The sequence below is a fragment of the Ammospiza caudacuta genome, chromosome 21, assembly GCF_027887145.1.
Source record: "Ammospiza caudacuta isolate bAmmCau1 chromosome 21, bAmmCau1.pri, whole genome shotgun sequence".
In the NCBI taxonomy this organism is placed as follows: domain Eukaryota; kingdom Metazoa; phylum Chordata; class Aves; order Passeriformes; family Passerellidae; genus Ammospiza; species Ammospiza caudacuta.
Genome location: NC_080613.1, coordinates 5,414,541 through 5,433,965, shown reverse-complemented (window position 1 = coordinate 5,433,965; position 19,425 = coordinate 5,414,541). Strand labels below are relative to the sequence as shown.

The 19,425-nt window shown below is 46.3% G+C and overlaps 1 protein-coding gene across 1 annotated transcript; it reads left to right on the top strand.

Annotated features, from left to right (window-relative positions):
- The first annotated feature begins 2,751 nt into the window (after window positions 1-2,751).
- Window positions 2,752-19,369, top strand: DOLPP1 (dolichyldiphosphatase 1). Its single transcript, XM_058818337.1, has 8 exons — window positions 2,752-2,837; window positions 11,003-11,103; window positions 12,635-12,719; window positions 12,976-13,075; window positions 13,794-13,892; window positions 15,103-15,231; window positions 15,744-15,833; window positions 16,670-19,369. The coding sequence occupies exons 1-8, from the start codon at window positions 2,762-2,764 to the stop codon at window positions 16,704-16,706; spliced, it is 717 nt and encodes a 238-aa protein (XP_058674320.1). The 5' UTR covers window positions 2,752-2,761; the 3' UTR covers window positions 16,707-19,369.
- Window positions 19,370-19,425: the final 56 nt, after the last annotated feature.

The window sequence follows — 19,425 nt, the reverse complement described above, 5'->3', positions numbered from 1 at the left end:
CACCTCTGCTGCTAGTGATGGTATCAAACATCTTGCTGTTCTTAGGGCTAAAATGAGGAACTTGAAAGGTTTAAGTGTCAAGTTAAAGGGTTTGATTGCATGGGGAATCTTCCTGGCTCTGCTGAAAAGTCCACAGATGAAGAGGGCTATAAAATAAACAAAACTCCTTGTACTTTGAGCTGTGGTTGGAAAACTGTGGGGTTTCATTTTTCAGATTTTTCTGTGGTGGTTTGGCTGTGTTGGGGTGTGGTGTGAGTAGGCTGTGATGAAGAGATAACAGAAATCCCAATGAGGAGCCGAACCTCTTAAACATTGTCCAAGTTCCTGCAGCATTTGCCAGCTTCCCAAACTCTGTGAAACCCAGACTACAGCCTGTGGGTTGGTATCAGAGCTGCTTATCTGCTGAGCAAGGCAAGAAAATCATCTTCTTGCTCTCCTGAAACAACTACAGTGGATTTAAATACTTTCATTTTCAAACGATAAAGAAACCAGACTGAATCAGATTGACTGATTCTTCCACGGTGATTAAAATTTCATCCCTACGCTTAAAAATAAAAAAGTAAAAACGTGTCTCTGTTAGCATGAATGCAAGCCTGTCATGAACTCGGATATATGCAAATAAAATGTTCATGGATAGGAAAATTTTTGTCTCACGCCACACCCTGATCATTAGTTGAGAGAGTTAAAAGGAGTTTATCTCAGTTTCCATGGAGTCAGACTCCACACTCATTACAGCTCCAGAGCAGCTTTGTGCTTTCTTGTGTGAGGCACAGAGCAAAGGCTGCTCCGTGTATTGACACTTTTTTCTCCTGTTCAGGAAGGAGTGGGTGAATATAGCAATGAAGCCCACAATTTTCAGTACTTGTCATGGTACATAGATCAAATGTAATCCACTCTGCCAGCATAACTCTACATTCAATAGTTTGGAAAGGAGGAGATTTATTTAACTTGAATAATGAAAGGAGTAAATCACTCATGCTCCCTCATAGCAGTCTTCTGCAATGAACTGAGCTCCTGCAGTAAATATTTTCTCTTTCTTGCCAAATAATAAGACTTTAATACTATTTTGCTTCTTGAAATGCCAGGGAGAATGTCAGCTATGAAGAGCTTGTTGAAATTAATGGGACATAATCATAATTGAAGAGGGTATATTACAACTGCAGGAAAAGGAGTTTTCTACCCTTTTAAAAATCTTAATTAACGGGCTAGAAATCCTGGTCCATGTGCTTCCCTGACACAAATTAAAGGCAACCCCATGCCTTTGTGGATCACTTCTTTTGGGCCTCTTGCATATTTATTTTTCTATATATATATATATTTTTATATTGAATTAACTTGGCTATTTGGTCTGAAGGTGGATTTGCCTTCTGAAAGCTTTTCTGTCCAATGCTGCTCCATGTTTTGCTTTTCCTGAGGCTCCCCAGGTAAGTCTTATTTCTGGGGTCACATATGGGAACACTTCTTTTGGCTTGGTCTTCAAAGTGATTTCAGTAGTTAAGGTATTTGGGGGGGAAAATGAAAGTATCACCTGGACCAGGTGTTTGCCTGGCCTTTGCAGAATCTTTAAAGGATTTTCTGCCAGGACTTAGGAAGAAATTGTTCCCTGTGAGTAAAGCCAGGTTGGACAGGGCTTGGAGCCACCTGGGCTAGTGGAAGGGGTGAAATGAGATGGGCCTTAAGGTGCCTTATCAAACAAACCATTCTGAGATTCAATGACATTACTTCAGGGTTTTATTTTCACGTGTGCACACCCACATAGGAGGGGGTTGTTCTTTACACCTGTGGTTCCTTTCCTAGGTGTTATATAAAAAAATCCAAATATTCTCTTTCAACGGCGCTTGGACATTACCAATCACTTCTGTGTGGGGCAAATAGAAATGTGCCCGGGGTAGGGCAGTGATGTAGATGCTGTGATGTAGAGCTGAATGTAGTAATACCCTTCTGAAATTAACCATTTTCATTTAATTTTTTTTTTCCATTTTCAGTAGATTTTTTTTTTTGTTTGTTTGTTTCTTGGTTTGGTTTTTTTTTTTTTTTTTTAACTGCAACTGTGGGGGCTGCAGAGGGCTGTGAGGGCAGCCCGGGCGGCACCAGAGCGGGAACCCGCGGGGTGTGAGGGGAGCCCGACTGTACCCGCCGAGGTGTGAGGGGAGCCTGAGGCGGGTGGCGCCGGGCGCAGCGATGTGAGGGGAGCCCGGGCTGTTCCCGCGAGGTGTGAGGGGAACCTGGGGCGGGTGGCGCCGGGCGCAGGGATGTGAGGGGAGCCCGGGTTGTTCCCGCCGAGGTGTGAGGGGGAGCCTGGGAAGGGTCGCAGGGATGTGAGGGCAGCCCGGGCCGTTCTCTCCAGGCTCTGAGGGGGCCCAGCCCGGCCATTTTCCCGCCGAGCCCCCGCCTCAGCGCCCCGCGCCCGCGGCGCCACCGCCAACGCTGATTGGCTGAGAACTAGCGCCAGGGCGAGCTGCTGATTGGCCCATCCGCACGGCAGCGCTGGCCAATGATGAAACGCCATGCAGCCCGCCTTTCCTCCGACTGGCTGCGCCGCTCCCTGTGCCCGCCCACTGCCGGGCCGCGGTGCCGCCAGCCGATTGGCCGAGGCGCTCCCCGGGCTGGATGTTTAATTGGGCGGTGCTAGGCTGCCCGGCGCCTCACCTGCCGCGCGCCGCCATTGGCCCGCCGCTCCCCGCGCCCCCGCCCATTGGTTGCACCGCCCCTCAAGAGCGTCCCGATTGGCCGTAGCGGCCCGGCCCGGTATCCGGGTAAGATGGCCGCAGTCGGGGAGTGCTCGCTGCCCGCGCCGTGGCGGCCGGTCTCCCTCACTCACGTCGAGTATCCCGCAGGTAACGCTCCGTTTCGCCGCCGCCGGGCCTCCCCACCGCACCTCCGGGCGCGGCGGGCCCCTTCCCGCCGCCCCGCGGCGCCGCCGCGGGCCGCGCTGGCGGCTGCCAAATAGTGAGCCATTGAGTAGCAGCGCTGAGGCGGCAGGGCGCGCGTGCGCGTTGGGGGCGGCGAGGCGCTCTGCCAGATTGGGAGCCACGGCGGGAGCGGCGATGCGCATGCGCGGTGGGGGCTCCGGGCTGGGGGGCTGCGGGAGGGGGGGACGGGGAAGGGGACCGGGAGTGGGCTCGGGGGGGGCGGCTCCGTCCCGGGGATCCCGGAGCCGCCTGGCCGTCCACTGCCGCCCTGCCCGCTCCACACCGCCGCCTCGCCGCCCCTGCAGCCCTCTGGCCATGTGCGGTACCCCTGGCTTCGAGGCGAGGGTCCCACCCACGGTGTGCTGCTCTCGGTGCCGCCTCAGCAGCTGCCGGTGTCGGTGTCACCTCCGTGCTCCGGGCGCTGCGGGTCTGGCTCGGTGTGTCACCGTGCCAGGGGGCTCTGGGGGCCCTGGTGCCCCCTCAGGGAGCGGGGATGTGCCACGGGGGCCGTGTGCCCTGGGTGGGCTCGGCTGCCGGGGCAGTGTGAGGGTGGCAGCGTGTCCCTGTCCCCGTGGATCTGGGGCTTTTCCTGGGGGCACTTTGGTCAGTCAGCGCTGAGGGAAATGCCCCGAGCGCTCCGGGCACAGGAGGTTTTGTGTCTCAGCTCTGGCCAAGGTGGGTTTGTGTCCTGGTTGAGGAACAGTGGGTTCCTGAGTGCAGGGTGGGCTGTTCCAGCTGGGACAGGGGTGACCCACAAAGCCTCTCACACCAGCTGGAATGAGTTCTGATGTGCGAGAGCAAACGGGTCTGTGTTCAGCTGGCAAATGCCTGAACCGTGTCCCATCAGTACCTGTGGGCCTTTGGAGCTCCTGTGGGTGCTTTGTGCTTTGCTTGTTTGGGTTTGGGTGCTTGTTATAATCAGAGATAATAGAAAAATGAACTGTCAGAGTTACAGCATTAATCATTTGCTCAGAATCCAAATCTTGTTTAAACGTTGTTCTCAATATTTCCAGTTCCCAACTTGCCATGGAGTGTTGCTGTATGTCCTGTTTCAGTAGCTGGATTTTAGTTCCTGATGAAAGCTCCTCTCAGCAGTGCAATTCCTAAAGCTTTTAAAGTGCTTAGGGATCTTCTGGGTTGAAAGTGCCCATTTAGCTAGGAGACTTGAAATGTGACAACACTGAAAAAATATCTGGCGCTGGAGATACATTATTTCTTGGCCCTCCCTCTTATGGCTGTTTGATGGTTTTCTGTGATGCTTTATGTGAAATACTGGCATTTCCTTTTCTGTCTTGCATTTTCCTCCACACTGTCAGCTCCTCTGCCATCCCCCTTCTCAAATATATTAATGTGTCAGTTTGGGAGAGATGGGAAATAATCTTGCCAGTAGTACTGATATGTTCATCTTTGTATCTTATCTCCTTATCTGAACCTGGCAGTATACACAGAGCGTCCTGTGCTCCATTTGTTGGATTGGTTTGGGAAATGAAGGTGGTGGAAATCCCTGCACAAGGGTTATCTGTCAGATCTTGAACAATGTGACATAACCTGAATATTTTCTCTCTGTGTTGAGAGCTCTTAGGCAGGCAGAGGGAGGAGATGATTGTGTGGAGGGGTAAATCATCACCTAGCTTAGGGTTGTGTTTGGAGGGGATGGGCACTGTGTTTATCTTGGATAAAGTGTGTTTATGAAAGCCTATAAAGTGGAGACAAAGGACTGAAACAATAAAACAGCTGGGGGTATAAAAGTTTGTTAATCTATTTTCATAGAATCATTTAAGTTGGAGAAGCCCCTGAGATCACCGAGTCCAGCTGTCCTCCAGCACTGCCAAGGCCACCACTAAACCCCATCCTCAAGTGCCACATTTACACAGCTCTGAAATCCCTGCAGGCATGAGGAGCCCACCATTTCCTGGGCAGCTCTGCCAGGGCTGGACAACACTTTCTGTGAAGAAGCTGTTCCTGAAATCCAAGTTAGACCTTCCCTGGTGCAGCTCTGGCTGTTTCCTCTTCTTCTGTTCCCTGGGAGCAGAGCCTGATGCCTGTCCCTCAGCTGTCAGGGAGTTGTGCAGAGCCAGAAGGTCCCCCCAGGCTGAGCCTCCCCATCTCCTTCAGCTGCTCCTGGTGCTCCAGATCCCTCCCCAGCTCCATTTTCCCCTCTGGACATGCTTCAGCCCCTCAGTGCCTTTCTTGTTGTGGGGGGCACAAAGCTGCCCCCAGGATTTGAGGCAGGGCCTTAGCAGGGTTCAGCACAGGGAGATTTGGTGTCATCAGTGGGCACCTGGTCTCCTTGGCCAGTTCATGAATAAACATATGAAACAGAACCTGCCTCAGAACTGAGCCCAGCCCCAGCTGCATTTAGCTCCATTTCCCCACCAGTCTGGGCCTGGACAGGGTTTTTACCTGCAAAACAGAGCACCTGTCCAAGCTGTGGATGTTCTCCAGGAGAATGCTGTGGAAAGCTGTGTCAAAGGCTTTACTAAGGCAAGGCAAACAACATTTTGGTCTAAAATAATGACTTGCAGTAAAGCATAGATCTGAAGCTTTTACCTGGATTTGGGGAAAGTGCTCCTAACTTTCTTTAGAAAGCTGTTTACATTCAGCCTGGGCACATCTGAACAGCAGGTCCATGAAGTGCCTGGCTAATGTATATTTATAAAGGAGTGGTGTTGGCAGCAGGCTCAGCACAGTGGAGTTAATGCAGCCTCGTGCTGCTGAGAGGGTCGGAACGAGAAATGGATCCTGCTTTTACCAACATCAATTATTAAGCTGTCTTGGCATGTCATGCACTGCTCTGTGGCAAACAGCTTTGGCTCTTGGCTGATCCCAGAGGCTGCTGAGCTGCTGTGGCAACTGCCTCTGAAAATCTCACATCTTTAAAGATTCCCAGTGCAGAGCCCCAGCTTTCATCTGCCTGGGTGATGGTCCTGCTCCCTGGGTAAAAAGCTGTCACTGCTGATTTCTGCCTGGCAGATGAAGCCTGCATTTGGGCTCCTGCTTCTAATTGTGAAGGGGAGAGGTGTCTCCAGAAAGGTGCTCCCTGTTCTGATCTAATGTTTCCTTATCAGTAGTGATACATCAAACCCATCCTGAGTTGCTTGTGTGGCTGCACAGCTCTCCAGGGCTTTCTGTGATGTCCACTTTGAGCAAAACAAATGAGAAACAGCAAATGAATGCTGTGGTAATCAACTGCAGACTGGTCTCAGGAATGCAGTCTTGGAGACCTGACTGAAATACTACCCATAGGGAATGTTAGGATTAAACATAGGGAGAAAAAAATCAGCCATGGCAGTGCTGCCTGCGTGTGCTAGAGCATGCTGCTGCAGAGGACAGCCTGTAAAAATATCATCCTGCTTGCAGAATTTCTTTTATCCTGGAGCTTTTCATATTACCAGCTCTGTTTTGGTGAGACCAAGGGATGATCTGGCATAGTGTCAGGTTGCTGGCAGGTAGGCAGGAATAATCCTTCTTCCCTGTGTCCTTCCAGTAATGAGCTGGTGATTGCATCAGGACTGTGAAGCCCTTTGATGGATGGATAAAAGCTGTATCTCTAATTGTTCTTTGAATCCATTTCTGCTTTGGATCTCACTATATCTTTGGCACTGAGCTTTGTAGCTTAATGTGGTTGTTGTTTCTTTTCTGTTAAGTCCACTTCTCAGTAATTTCATCAAACACTCTCTCATGTGCAGTGAGAGGCAGTGATTGTTTGCTGTCAATTTCTCCACATAATTCATGACTTTATAGAACTGTTGTATCATCTGTTTTCCTTTTTCAGCTGAAAATCTGATTTATTTGATGCTTTCTGAGTGGCTGCTGTTGCATGCTTATCTTTGTCCCCATTCTATTTGCCTTTTCTGTGTGTACTCTCCCTTTTCAGCTGGTGACACCACAATTGCATAATAAATTTTTGTAGTGCTGTAACAGTAACTTCTGTCGTGCTCTTAAAAATGTTCTCCTTGCCTTTTTGACTGCTGCAGAGCACTGGGTGCTACTCTGAAGGTATTGGCACACTCTGAGTCTGAGGGTTTTTGTTTGATAACAACTGAACTCAATCCTGTCATGTCATGGGTATAATTAGGGTTGTTTTTTCCCGTATGCATTGCTTTGCATGGGATGACTTTGTGCTGCAGACTTAAAACTCATCTTCAGGGACTTCCTGCCTGTAGGGTGAGTTTCACTGGAGAAACATTGAGTTCCTGGTTTGTTTGGGGTTTTTTTTTTTATTATTTGGAGAAAAGAAAGAAAACTTCCTCTCTTCAGTGCAGCTGGGATTCTTAGAGCTCTGGGACTTTCTGGACCTTCTCACACTGGACAAATTCTTTAAGGAGAGAAACCTGATGTGCCAAACCTTTTCTCTGCAGAATGACAGAATTTTCCCATTTTCTCCAGGATGTTTCCTACAGCCAGGCAGAGTTGGAGAGGCAGGTATGCAGTGGATAAAGAGGTTCAAAGGTGCTGTGTCTGCTTTGGCTCAGCAGTTCTTGTTGCTGTTCAGTATCAACACATGCAGCTCCTATAGGAATGTTTGTTCTGATAACCCTCCTATGCTTCTGTGCAGGCTCACAAGTCAGGGCTCATTCCAGAGCTGAGCACTATCTCCTGGAAGAAGCAGATCCCACTCTTGTTTGGCTGCTTGAATGCAGGGTTTATGTTTAATCTCCCTGCAGAAGTTATGTCTGATTTTATGCCATAATTTAAAGCCTCCTGTAGATATTGCTGTCCCCCAGCTCGTGTTATGGGGATATGCACAAGCAGAGGAAATTACTCTTTTATATCATGAATATTTAGTGATTTAGTGAGACACACACACTGCATGTTGTCTGTGCAACTTGCACATATGCTCTTAGGCAACAACACACAACCAGTGGCAGTGCCACAAATAGATCCTTCAATAGGAAGTGGTGGTGGCAAAGCTCAGTTCTTGTGGTAGGATGTGGTTGGGGGCTGTTGATTCACATTTTTACATCCTATACAGGTTAAGTAGATGTGGTGAAGCTCAGCTATTTCTACTGACAGGATGCTGGGTAAAATGTTGAATTGGAGCAGAAGTAGATGCTGAATGAAGGCTGAAAAAATAGCGTGTGTCTGAGCTATGTATAGTGCTGCACGTCCTTATCTCTTGGCTGCCCAAAAATGGGGTAGTTGCATCCTTTATTTTTGCCTTTTGAGCTCCAAATAATGTCCAGGGAAAGCTGGACTGTAAAAAAGCAGAATTTAAAACTAAATGAAACCCGAGATCTGTATTAAGTAGATTCTCCTTTTGCATTTCTGCAGAGATTTTGTCTCTGTTCCTTCTCCTTGGAGGAACTGCTTTAAAATTCCCGAGTTTATAAAATTAAAGGAAAATTATTTTTTTTATATAAAATGACAGGGGTGCTGCTTGCTAGATCTGACTGGACTTCAAACTGTGGCTCTCCTGCACGTCTCCTTTCGCTGGGAATAAGTCTGGGAGCGCGCTGGAGCGTGAGAGGAGACAGGAGTGACAGAAGCAATCACGCTCCAAGGCCCCCGGAGCGCCGAGCAGCGCTGGCCTTTCTCTCAGAGCTCACTTTGCCTCCTCCACTGGGGATTTCCAGTCCTTTCCGAGCTGGGTTACTCTCTGAAGCTCTGCCTGGAGCTGCTGATCCTGTGGGGCCGTTTGTGATGGCATTCGTGTGTTCCTGGGGCAGCTCCAGTGCTGCCTTCAGTGCCCAGCTGTCTGTTTGCCTCCTTTACAAAAAGTGGCTTCAGAATGTGGCTGTGTTTCTGCCTTCAGTGCCCAGCTGTTTGTTTGCCTCCTTTACAAAAAGTGGCTTCAGAATGTGACTCTGTTTCTGCCTTCAGTGCCCAGCTGTTTATTTGCTTCCTCTACAAAAAGTGGCTTCAGAATGTGGCTGTGTTTAATTGCCATTAGGCACAGGAACATGAAGTGCTATTAGTGTTATCTGCTCTAAATGGACTGCTGAAATATTTGAGGAGGTTTTGTGTTCAGATGGAGTGAAGGACTTGGTGCCTGTAGGCACATCTGGGAGTGGTGGTGTCTGGTTCCCCTCTCAGGTGAGGTTTTTGTGCCTGTGAGGTCTGGGTGATTTGATTTATTGGGAATGTTATCATGTAACATAACAGAGGATTTTGAGTTCGCTGCTACTGATCCTATTTAAATTAAAAGACTACTTGTTTAAGTACCTTTCCACCATCTGCACAAGAAATAGAACCCTCTGAGAAGATAAATAATCTGGTTTTATTTCTATTGACAAAATTATGGCTTTTAATGTGGAGGTGTTAAGCCTTTATGTATTGTGGATTAACAGAGTGAGTGATCTGAAACATGGAGATCTCTTGATGATGAGTTCTCTTTATTTGGCAATGCTGGAATTGAGACTTTTGGAAAGTATTCCTAAGGTTTTCAGGGTAGTTTAATTGTCTCTTGACAAGGTGGCTTCTCTCATGAATTCCCTCATCATTGATGACAGAACTCATTTTGTTGAGAGTTTGTGATTTATGTAAAACCATAAGGGGCTTGATTGTTTATTGCCAAGTAACTGGTAATGTCACTTACATCCCCTTTGTGTTACCATAATCCATTGCTTTGGGAGCATTTGGAATGCACCTGATGCAAGACAAACCTGCCATATGGAGCAAGAAAAGTTTCAAATTCAGCGTCTCCCAACGCTTTTCAGGTTAAAACTAAAGCAGAACCTCACTTCAGTGGAAACCCAGCATGCCTGAGGGTTTTGTCCTCCAAATCCTCCTCCTTTCACCTAACTCCTGCTAGGAATCCTTGCTGATGATGTTGCTGGTGCCCAAATTTACCCCAGAGCTGGAATTCCAGAGGCTTCCATGCACTGTACCTGATGTAACCACAACTATGTGGCAATAACATCAGCAGCATGAACTTTGTTGTGGAGGGGCAATAACTTCTTTTTTTATCAGTTCCAGCACTCAGAGGCTGAGGTTAAAGTCCTTTTCACCAAGTGCTGCTTTGAAATGTGGCTGTGTGGGCTGGGGAGCCTTGCAGTGGAATTGATCTAGGAATGAGTCCAATGCTCAGACTTGCAGAGGCATCCTGTTTCCTTTTGAGAGGAGGGAAGAAGGACAAATTTCTGTGGGGGCTGAGCCTTTTGTGATGGGATGGAGAGGATCTGGTCTGTGAGAAGCAATACTCAAAGTACCCATCTCCTCTGCTGCTCTCTGGGTTCATACACCAAGTTTGTGGTGACTTCTGTATTTAAAGATTCTCTGGCAGACAGTTCTCACTCTGCTTATACAAATTGCTGATTTGGAGCAAAATTGCTCTGATAATTTCTTGTGTCCTCGGAATTTGTGCTGACATCTTTTCTCCAAATACTTCTCTGTGTGTCCCTTTTTGGGGAAGAGAGGCAGGAGAAACTGGGATCCAAAAGCACAGCTGCTCCTTACTGCTGCTGCCCACTTCTGTGGCTTTTGTAACTCAGAATAAAGGTTTTGAGGGACCTTATGACATCTGTGAGGTCCCATTGCAGCTCCCTGACTCTCCCTGGGGGATAACTAGACTTTTAATTATTTGGGTTGTAGGCCCAAATCCCCCTCTGTGTGGTACCAGTGGGGTACTGGTTAAAAAGGCAGAGTCTCCTTTATTTCCCTGACATCTCCTGCTATGTATAGCTGTTTATTTCCTTCCCATTTTGCTAATGCTGGTGTTCATGCAGACACATGGTGAGACAGATTAGGAAGCTGATCCAGTTGAAAACTAACCCATTTTAGTGAGGGAGTGGGAAAGGATTTGTTTGGGGACTTTTTCTGGCTCAGAGAAGAAATAGGAATGAGGGGAAGGGAAAGATGCAGCAGCCTGTGCTCATGTTGGATTAAAGTGGCTCTGGGCCCACACCCATGGTTGTTGTTGTAAACTGGGTGTAAATCTCTGCTGAATGATTCCAGGCTCCTTTCACCCTTGATTTTGAACCTGCATGGAAGCACTGCTGTCTCCCTGTCATTCTGGAACACAGGGACTGGCTGCACTGCTGAGTCTGCCCCTCTGCTCTGTGATGCAGGGCATGACTGACCCATGTTGTGGTGGCAGGTGGGTACCTGTGAAATTCACACTGATTGGTTTCTCTTGTTTGTTTCCCCAGGTGATTTCTCTGGCCAGCTTTTAGCTTATTTGAGTCTTGGTCCAATATTCATTATTGTTGGCTTTGTAACACTCATCATATTCAAGAGAGAGCTTCACACGGTGAGTCCTTCTCTCCCTTCCCAGCCTCTCCTTATGACAAAAGTCTTTTCCTTTGTCACCTGGGGCTCCTGTATTCACACTTCTTTTTCTCTCTAAAAGGAGCAAGCTGAGGAAAGCCATCTTCCTGTCAGGGAACAGCAGGAGACACTTAGCACCCGTGGCAGGTTAAAAGGCTGCTCAGCCTTTTCTGACTTCTGTGTTACTCGGGTGTGTTTTGGACATTATCTGTCCAGAACCATCGAGGGAGATGTCTGAGGAAGTACAGAATGCTGTTGCAGAGTGGGAACACTCCCAAAATCCAGTAGGATCATAGCACTGGGCAGCATATGCAGGAAATGGTGTGTGTAACTCAGGGGGATGCACTTGCTTTGAACTACTGAGGCAGAAAAGGGGATAAAAATAAAACCTAAAGCTTTCCAAGGGAGTGGATGTGTCTTTAAGGGCTGTTTTTCAAATGTGAGTTGAATACCAGGGGCAGAAAATTCTTAAAATACTTTTTATCTGCTCTGCCAGGTAGTTGGGAATGGATAAACTCCCTCTAGGACATACAAACCTCTTGTAGCATTTGTCCTCAGTAAACATCTAAAACAGGGGCCACTGAAAGGATTTTGAATGTAGGGCCGCAGTGTCATGGGAACCAGTGGCCCAAGGGACTTGGGAATAGGGAACTCTTAACTAGGGAAGGCAGCTGCACAGTTTTGACAACTCAAAGGTTTTGTGTTGGCCCAAAAGAGAAAAGAAGCCAGAGTAACTATTGCACAGATTTATAGGTTTCTCAATAAAGGGATTTGCTTGGTGTTGAGGTTGATTGTCAATTCTTCATGTGCGAGGTCACCACTGGGCTAGAGAGGGACACTGGCTGCTTGCAGCAGCCTCATCTGTGGCTCAGGATGAGGAGTGAAAAATTGCTTCATCATGTGGAATGGGACTGAGTGCTAAGGAGGCAGTGTCATCACCAGCTGGGAATTTGATCACAGCAGCAGGACTAATTTAGTGGAGGTGTATGAACTGTGAAGTTGAAGAGCAAAAATAAATGCTACCAGGTCTGGCTTAGCTCAGAATGTGACTTCATCTTGGACTGAAGACAGCAGCTTCAAGATGAAAGTATTCATAGAAGGAAAAGCCAGAAAGCCTAAAAAGTAACCTTTGTTTTAAACTATTTACCGAAATAACAGTGTCTGCACTCCCCCTGTTGGTCATTGGGAAAAGCCAAAGTTCCCAAAACCTGCCCTATTAAAAAGGTCACTTTCTACACTCACTGGTGCTGGCAGAAGTGCCCTGCTGTGCCATTTTTGTCTTTCTGTGTATCAGCTGCTGAAAAGCTGCATGTACACAATATGTTGCCAAATGGAAAGTGAGATGAAAATAAATGCTTTTCTTCTCAGGTGTAGCATTTGGAAGCCATTGGTTTTAACTCTAGTAGTCAAAAAAGAAAATTAGAAGCATAATGTTTGGGGTTTTGTCAACAGAGAGAGCCTGGTAAGTAGAAGGATCTCTTGGAGGGGATGACACAGCTGTCTTGCCTTCACAGATCTCTTTCTTGGGAGGGCTGGTGTTCAACGAGGCAGTGAACTGGTTAATAAAAAATGTAATCCGGGAGCCTCGGCCGTGCGAAGGTAGGGTGTGCACCAGGAGTGTGGTGTGTCAGGGGAGTTTGGGGTGGAATGCTCACTGGGGGGAGTTACAGGGGTTTTCCCCCTTTGCCTCACGTTGGCTGTGGGTGTTTGGGTGTAAAAAGGCTGACAGAGCCTCCTGAGCAGGGACATATCCTATGAACTTTGTGCATGCTCCAGCAGCATGGGCTGGCTTCACATCTGGAGTGTTCCAGCTGCTGACCATACCTTGACCATCTTTTTTTCTTTCTCTTCCCAGAAGCCCATTCTACAGTGACCACAAAATATGGGATGCCGTCCAGCCACTCCCAATTCATGTGGTTTTTCTCTGTCTATTCTTTTCTGTTCCTTTATTTAAGGTAAAAATTCCGGGTCAGGTTCTGGCTGTTAATGTTACAAAACCTGAAATGGGTGGCTCCCTTGCTGGGTGCCACTTGAGTGGGATAATGGAATTAAATCTGAGGACCTGCACAATTTATTGTGGCTCGGGTGGGATTGGAGCTTGAATGACTCAATCTGCATGTAGGGCTGGAGTTTCTTTCTCTAAGCTGTGATGGTGCCTCAGTGTGAGGGAGGAGGTGGGGGAAAAGGAGGAGAAATGAAGAGCTGCTTTCTCAGTTTGTCTCAGTTTCAGTGAGGTTATCTATAATCTTTTGGATAATACCAGCTGCCTGACTTTTTAGTTGACTTCCCTTACCAAGTACTGGATTTGCCTGTGGTTCAATGGAATTCTTGCTGGGGCATGGCTCTGGATGGAGGAGGACAAAGCTCACAGTTCCTCCTGGCTCTGTGGGTGATGGAGAGACTCTCTTGGCTCCCTGTTGCATGTGCTCAGCACGTGCCTCTCACATCAGTGTGAGCATCCTGCCCTCCATCACAGCAATCCCTGCTCACAGCTGGAGAGAAGCACCTGTGGCTTCTTGGCTGCTCTTTAACTGCTGCCAGTGGCACAGATTGCTGCTGGGATGGGATTGAGCTGCCCATGACCCCAGTGGAGTGAAGCTTTCCTAGGGTTTCAGGGGGAGGGAGGAGTGCTGAGCTCCCTGCCCTGTGCTCATGGCTCTCCTTCTCTTTCAGAATGCACCAAACAAACAACGCGAGGTTTCTGGATTTGCTCTGGCGACACGTGCTGTCCATCTGCCTCGTCACAGTGGCTTTGCTAGTCTCATATAGTAGGTATGGAGCAGCTGTTTCTCTTCTGCTCTCACACAGCAGCCCTGGCATTCCTCATCCTGCCTTTCCCACCTCATTCTGCACTGCAGCTTTGTACAAGTGTTGCCATGAGACCCAATAAACAAAAGTGCTACGTGTGTGGTGCTTCACAAGTGTTTACAAAACCCCAAATCAGCTGAGTTTGTGCCAATTCCTCATGGGCTCCAGTGCCATGCTCCATCCAGCCTCACTGCCTTGCCCTCTTTCCAGCACTGAGTGTGGAGGCATTGCCCCATCTGGGCACACCATGTGGATCACTACAGATGATCAATCCCACTGTTTTGCTTGATCATTACTTAATCAAAACATTTATAGCTATTAGCTTGCAAGATTTAGTTAAGATGGATAAAGAAAATGGAACTGTGATAATGATTTTTTTTTTCTCTTTAGTGGATTAAATGTAAAGTGAGCTCCAGTAATTGGAAAAACAAATTCAAGCTAGAAATAGGGTCACATTTTCCACAGGAAAGTAATTACCTGTTGGCACAGTTGGCTGTATGCTACAGCTGATTACTTATTACTAATTATTTTAAAAGCCTGACAGGACAAATTTGTCAGAGGTATATGGTCTAATTAAAATAAAATTAGAGGAAATCAAGTGACCTATGCTAGACAGAAGGTCAGATAAGATGATCATAATGATATGTGAGCAAAAAGAATTTTGAATGTAGCTTGTGCACACATATAATAGGCCAACAGTGCAGCTCTGAGTGGCTGCAGTCACAGTGAGCACATTGGTCATGCAGCCTCTGTGTCACATTGGAGAGAACCAAAATCACAAAACAAATGCTGTCCATGTTCTTAAAAGCCTTTAAGCCCCAGCTTTGGTGGCCTGGAGGAGACTTGTCCTGTTACTGCCTTTGGAAAAGTCTCTTTTGGAACTAACAGTATTAGTTCTTCAGCTGATGCAAGATGGATGAAGAAAAGTGTGGAGGGTTACTGAGCTAAGCTCAAACTAGAAGTGCTCCAAGCTGAAACTGCTGTAGCAGGGAAGAATTTTCCCCAGTTTTTCCCTCTACTATTTTTGCCAGCTTTTTACTGAAAAAAGACACCCACTTTTAACATCTGGAGGATAACTTGCACCCATGTCTGTTGGTCCAGTGACACCTCAACTCGTGATTTTGGGCTCCTTTTGTTTTAAAGCCTGTCTGGTGACTCTTTTCTTCCACTGCAGGGTTTATTTGCTTTACCACACCTGGAGCCAAGTCCTATATGGAGGTGTGGCAGGAAGCATCATGGCCATAGCCTGGTTTGCCTTCACACAGGAGATCCTAACTCCCCTCTTCCCGAGGATAGCTGCATGGTAAGGCTCTTTATTCTGTGGAGGTTTGTTGTGGATGTTAGAAATGAGAATTCCTGGGCTCTGTCCCAGTTTTGCATACTGGCTGTTGTGTAACCTACTTTGTTCCTCCATGTTTTCTTGTGCATGCATCTATACAAAGGATCATATGTCCTTGGTAAGGGTGGGGAAGAGGGAATTTAATCAATTGCTACATTTTGTAAATCCCTACTAAAGCTGTGAGGTGTGGCAGCATGCTGGAGGAGCTTTGCAAGATGAACAGCAGACCTTTCTTAATGAATGTCTAATGACCCAGTCAAATTGCAGAGTTATTTACATGTAATATAGTCTGGGAATATTGCATAAGGAAAGAAAAAAATGTTTTTTTTAACATGTAACAAAGCCTGAAGTGATAGAATAGTACTGTTAAGTAGAGCAGGTTTTGGGGGTTTTTTTTGTGTTTTTTTTTTTAAATCAAAATTCCAGTGAAGAAAGTCTAATTATTTCCCCCTTTCTACCACATTGTCCTTTTTCAGGCCAATTTCAGAGTTCTTTTTAATCCGAGATACCAGCCTCATTCCTAACATCCTGTGGTTTGAATACACAGTCACAAGAGCAGAAGCAAGGTAAGTTCTGTTGGGAGTGGAGGAGCTGTTGCTGCTCTGACCTTTCCGATGCAGTTATTAATTAAATTTCCGATATGTAGCTGATAATTTTGGGCTGCTGTGGGTGGAATAGCTCAAAGTAAGGAAATACCAAGTTGTGGGTTAACGACTGCATCTGAAAGGTGAGTCTGGAGAGGGTGTGATTCAAGAATTTAATCTCATTTAAGCAGCATTTCAGCTCCCTGGCTTAAGGTTTTTGCAAGCAGTTGTTTATAATCTTGCATCCCCATGTGATCTTGTTTACACTGAAGATGGGTGGGTGTTCTGGGAGTGTGGAGAGTGGGAAGGAATGATCAGCTTGGTGGGTAAGGCAGGGGCACTTCAGTTTTGTGTGGAGCTAAGCAGAGGCATACTTTAATCCTCCTGTGTTTGCCTCTGGCTTGTTGCAGCCCCCTGGGATGGGCTGGGTGTGGTGGTGTTCACAGGGGTACCAGAATGAGTGAAGAGATGGGAATCTTGACTCCATGTTTCAGAAGGCTGATTTATTTTTTTTATATATATTACATTAAAAGAAAATTATATGCTAAAACTATACTAAAAGAATAGAAGAAAGGATTTCACGAGGATTGAAAGGAATGATAATAAAATCTTGTGACTGCTCACAGCCTCGACACAGGTGGCTGTCATTGGTCATCAAGTAAAACAATTTCGCATGCTGGGTAAACAATTCTCCAGATCACATTCCAAAGCAGCAAAACATGAAGCCGAAGCTTCTCAGGAGAAAAGATCCTAATGAAAGGATTTTTCATAAAATATGTCTGTGACAGCTGTGTCACTGTGCCTGTGCTGCCTTGCAGGAACAGACAGCGCAAGCTGGGTACGAAGCTGCAGTGACCGGGACCAGGGCGCTGTAATGGACAGACAAGAGCAGAGACCTGGGAGCAGCAAGGAGCCTTTTTACAGACGGACCAAAGGAACAGGCAGGGACCATACCCAAAACCTGAAAGCCTTTGCTCTGCTTTAGCAGCTAAGCTGGATGCTCCCTGATGCATGTGGGACCGTGCAGGAGTAGAAACTCATTTTGAACACAGATGCACATGGTTGGATGTACCATCGTGTCTACGTCAGGGGAGGGGGGAGAAAATGCCTGGTGTCGTGTTCGGGGGAGGGAAAACCAAAAATGAATCCTTTCTGTGACTTTTTTTTTCAGCATGAAATATACACACTATTTATTTATTTTTTTAAATGGAACTATTGTTTATGGGGTGGGTGAGGCGTTGATTGTGTGTTTTGCTTTTTTTTTTACGTTTTTTTTTGGAAGAAGATGACAAAACTATAATCTCAAGTTGGTCATGTTTAATTAGGGCTTCTCATTCTTACATGGTTCTTAGGAGGGAGGGGATCTAGAAGGGGTGACCAAGACAGAAGGAAGAGGAAGACTTTCCTTTCTGCAGTCAGTTTGGGAGATCAAAATCAATTCCAACTGTACTTTGTACAGACAAAAAGACAGACTATAAAGATCTGATTTTTAACACTAGTGACAGTTCTGCAGGGAGTCCTGCACGGATACCAGTTAAGGGGAGTGTGTGTGTAAAACAAAGGAAAAACACAAATATACTGACTCTTATTTTTTTTCCACTGCTGCTCCTGTTGTGTAATTAGCAAGAGTGTCCTTTTCAGAATCTCTTCCAGGTGGCAAGATTATCATACCTATCTCACATTAATCCATCTCTTCCTTTATACTTTTATTATCTCAGGGTTGCTGTGATCTGTACAGCTTTTGTTGTACTGAGTGTGCCGAGGGCACTGGGAAGCCCATTGGTTATAAGCAGTGCTGTGCTCCAGTGAGAGTCAGCCCAAAGCCTTACAAAATTCAGTTGCTGGTCTCTGTCTTAAGCACTGGATTTTTTTTCTGTTAAAGCTTAAGGGAGGGATTTTTATGAATGAACATAGTGACAACCACAAAAGAACAAGGCAAATGACTAATAACTAGCTCAGCTGCTCTCTGAATTATTCCTTGAAGAGCCCTATTAGACTCCATCCATGAACTCCAAGTAGGGAATTTATCCTAGCAGAGGCTCCATCACAGTGGCTTGGTTGGGGTTCTGCAGCTGTAACCTTGAATGCTGAACTCCTACCAGCAAGTTTTGCTCTCCATCCTTCTTCCATGGCGGTTGTGGCGCTCTGGGTGCTGTGTCTCTGTGGGAGTGTGCCTGCCATCTCTGTGTGCTGGTGATGCCTACGACCCCTGTGAGCCATCAGTGACCTGCCAAGGGCTATTCTCACAGTGCTTCAGGGCTGTGCATGGACACTTTCTGTATTTCTAGTATATAATGCAGCAGTTCAAGTGTAACTACAGAGAAGTATTTATTCAAAGCACAATTGACTTGAACTTTCACAGATAAAGGACAGCTTCTGAACTGGCTCAAAGGTCATCGGTGTGCCTTCGATGCAGTCATGAGCAGAGGTAAAATGACTGTCACATCTCAGTCTTGCTGCTTGTTTTACTATCTCCACTTTAATCAGACTCCTGCATTATGAAGCTGCTTGAAGTCAGATTTTTTTTTTCTGTTCATCCTGGTTATTTTTTTTTTTTTTTTCAGTTTTCATCTGTGCCTGTTGCTATAGGAGTTTGTGTGTTTGTGTGGAGCTGCTGTTGGACACTCAGAGTGTAAACTGTAGAAAGTGATCCTGATTCAGGAGATCAGGAATGAAGGCTGTTTAAATTTCTATGTTTAAATAGCTACGGGTAGTAAATTAACTGTTTTCAGTTGGTACAGCAAGTATATATATATATATATATATAATTTTTTTAAGAACTGTTTAGCATAACATAAGCAATCCTGTAACATCTGAAGCACTGGATGTGCTTTGAAGGTGCATCATAATCAAGAGGCATCTTGCAGCTTTCACAAGGACATTTGATCTGCCTTAGACCAGCTCTGTTGGCATGAGACAGGACATCAGGCAGGTCCCATGACATGGTGGTACCATATGTTTCAGTTTGAAAACTGGTACTTATGTCTTGCAAAACCATTAGTTTTCTCTTTATATCTTTTGTAAGTGCACTGACAAAGCCAGAACAGAGATCACACCTCTCTTCCAAGGTTGCTGAAGGAGTGGATTGTTTCAGGAGTGGCTTAGCACTTCCCCAGCCTCTCGAGCTGTTACAACAGACTGCTGGAAAAAATAAATAAATGGAAACACCTATTGAGCATAGGGAAGAGGGTTCATCTCCTCATGGAGAGCAGTGCAGTGTAAAAAGCTGTTCCACTTCATGTTGCCTTCAAACCCAAGCTTCCTACAGTAATTCTTAGGAGTGAGGGAGAGGAAGAAGAGCTCTTGTAAGACACTGTAATAAACTCTCCTCTGTTCTCTCTAAGTTGTTTGTAATTGCATCTTCTGCCTACTTTTGCTGTACCTTTTCAGAAATCTTTGCAATACTTGATATATGGTAGAAATTCCTTAGTGATTCCATGGATTTTCTTAACTAAATGGTGCTGTGTAGGAAAAAGATTTGAGCTCTGCCTTATTATCCTACACTTGTATGAAATCTCCTGCCACTAGTTTTCTGAAATTGAATGTTTTCTTTGGAATATGTGGCTTTGCAAGC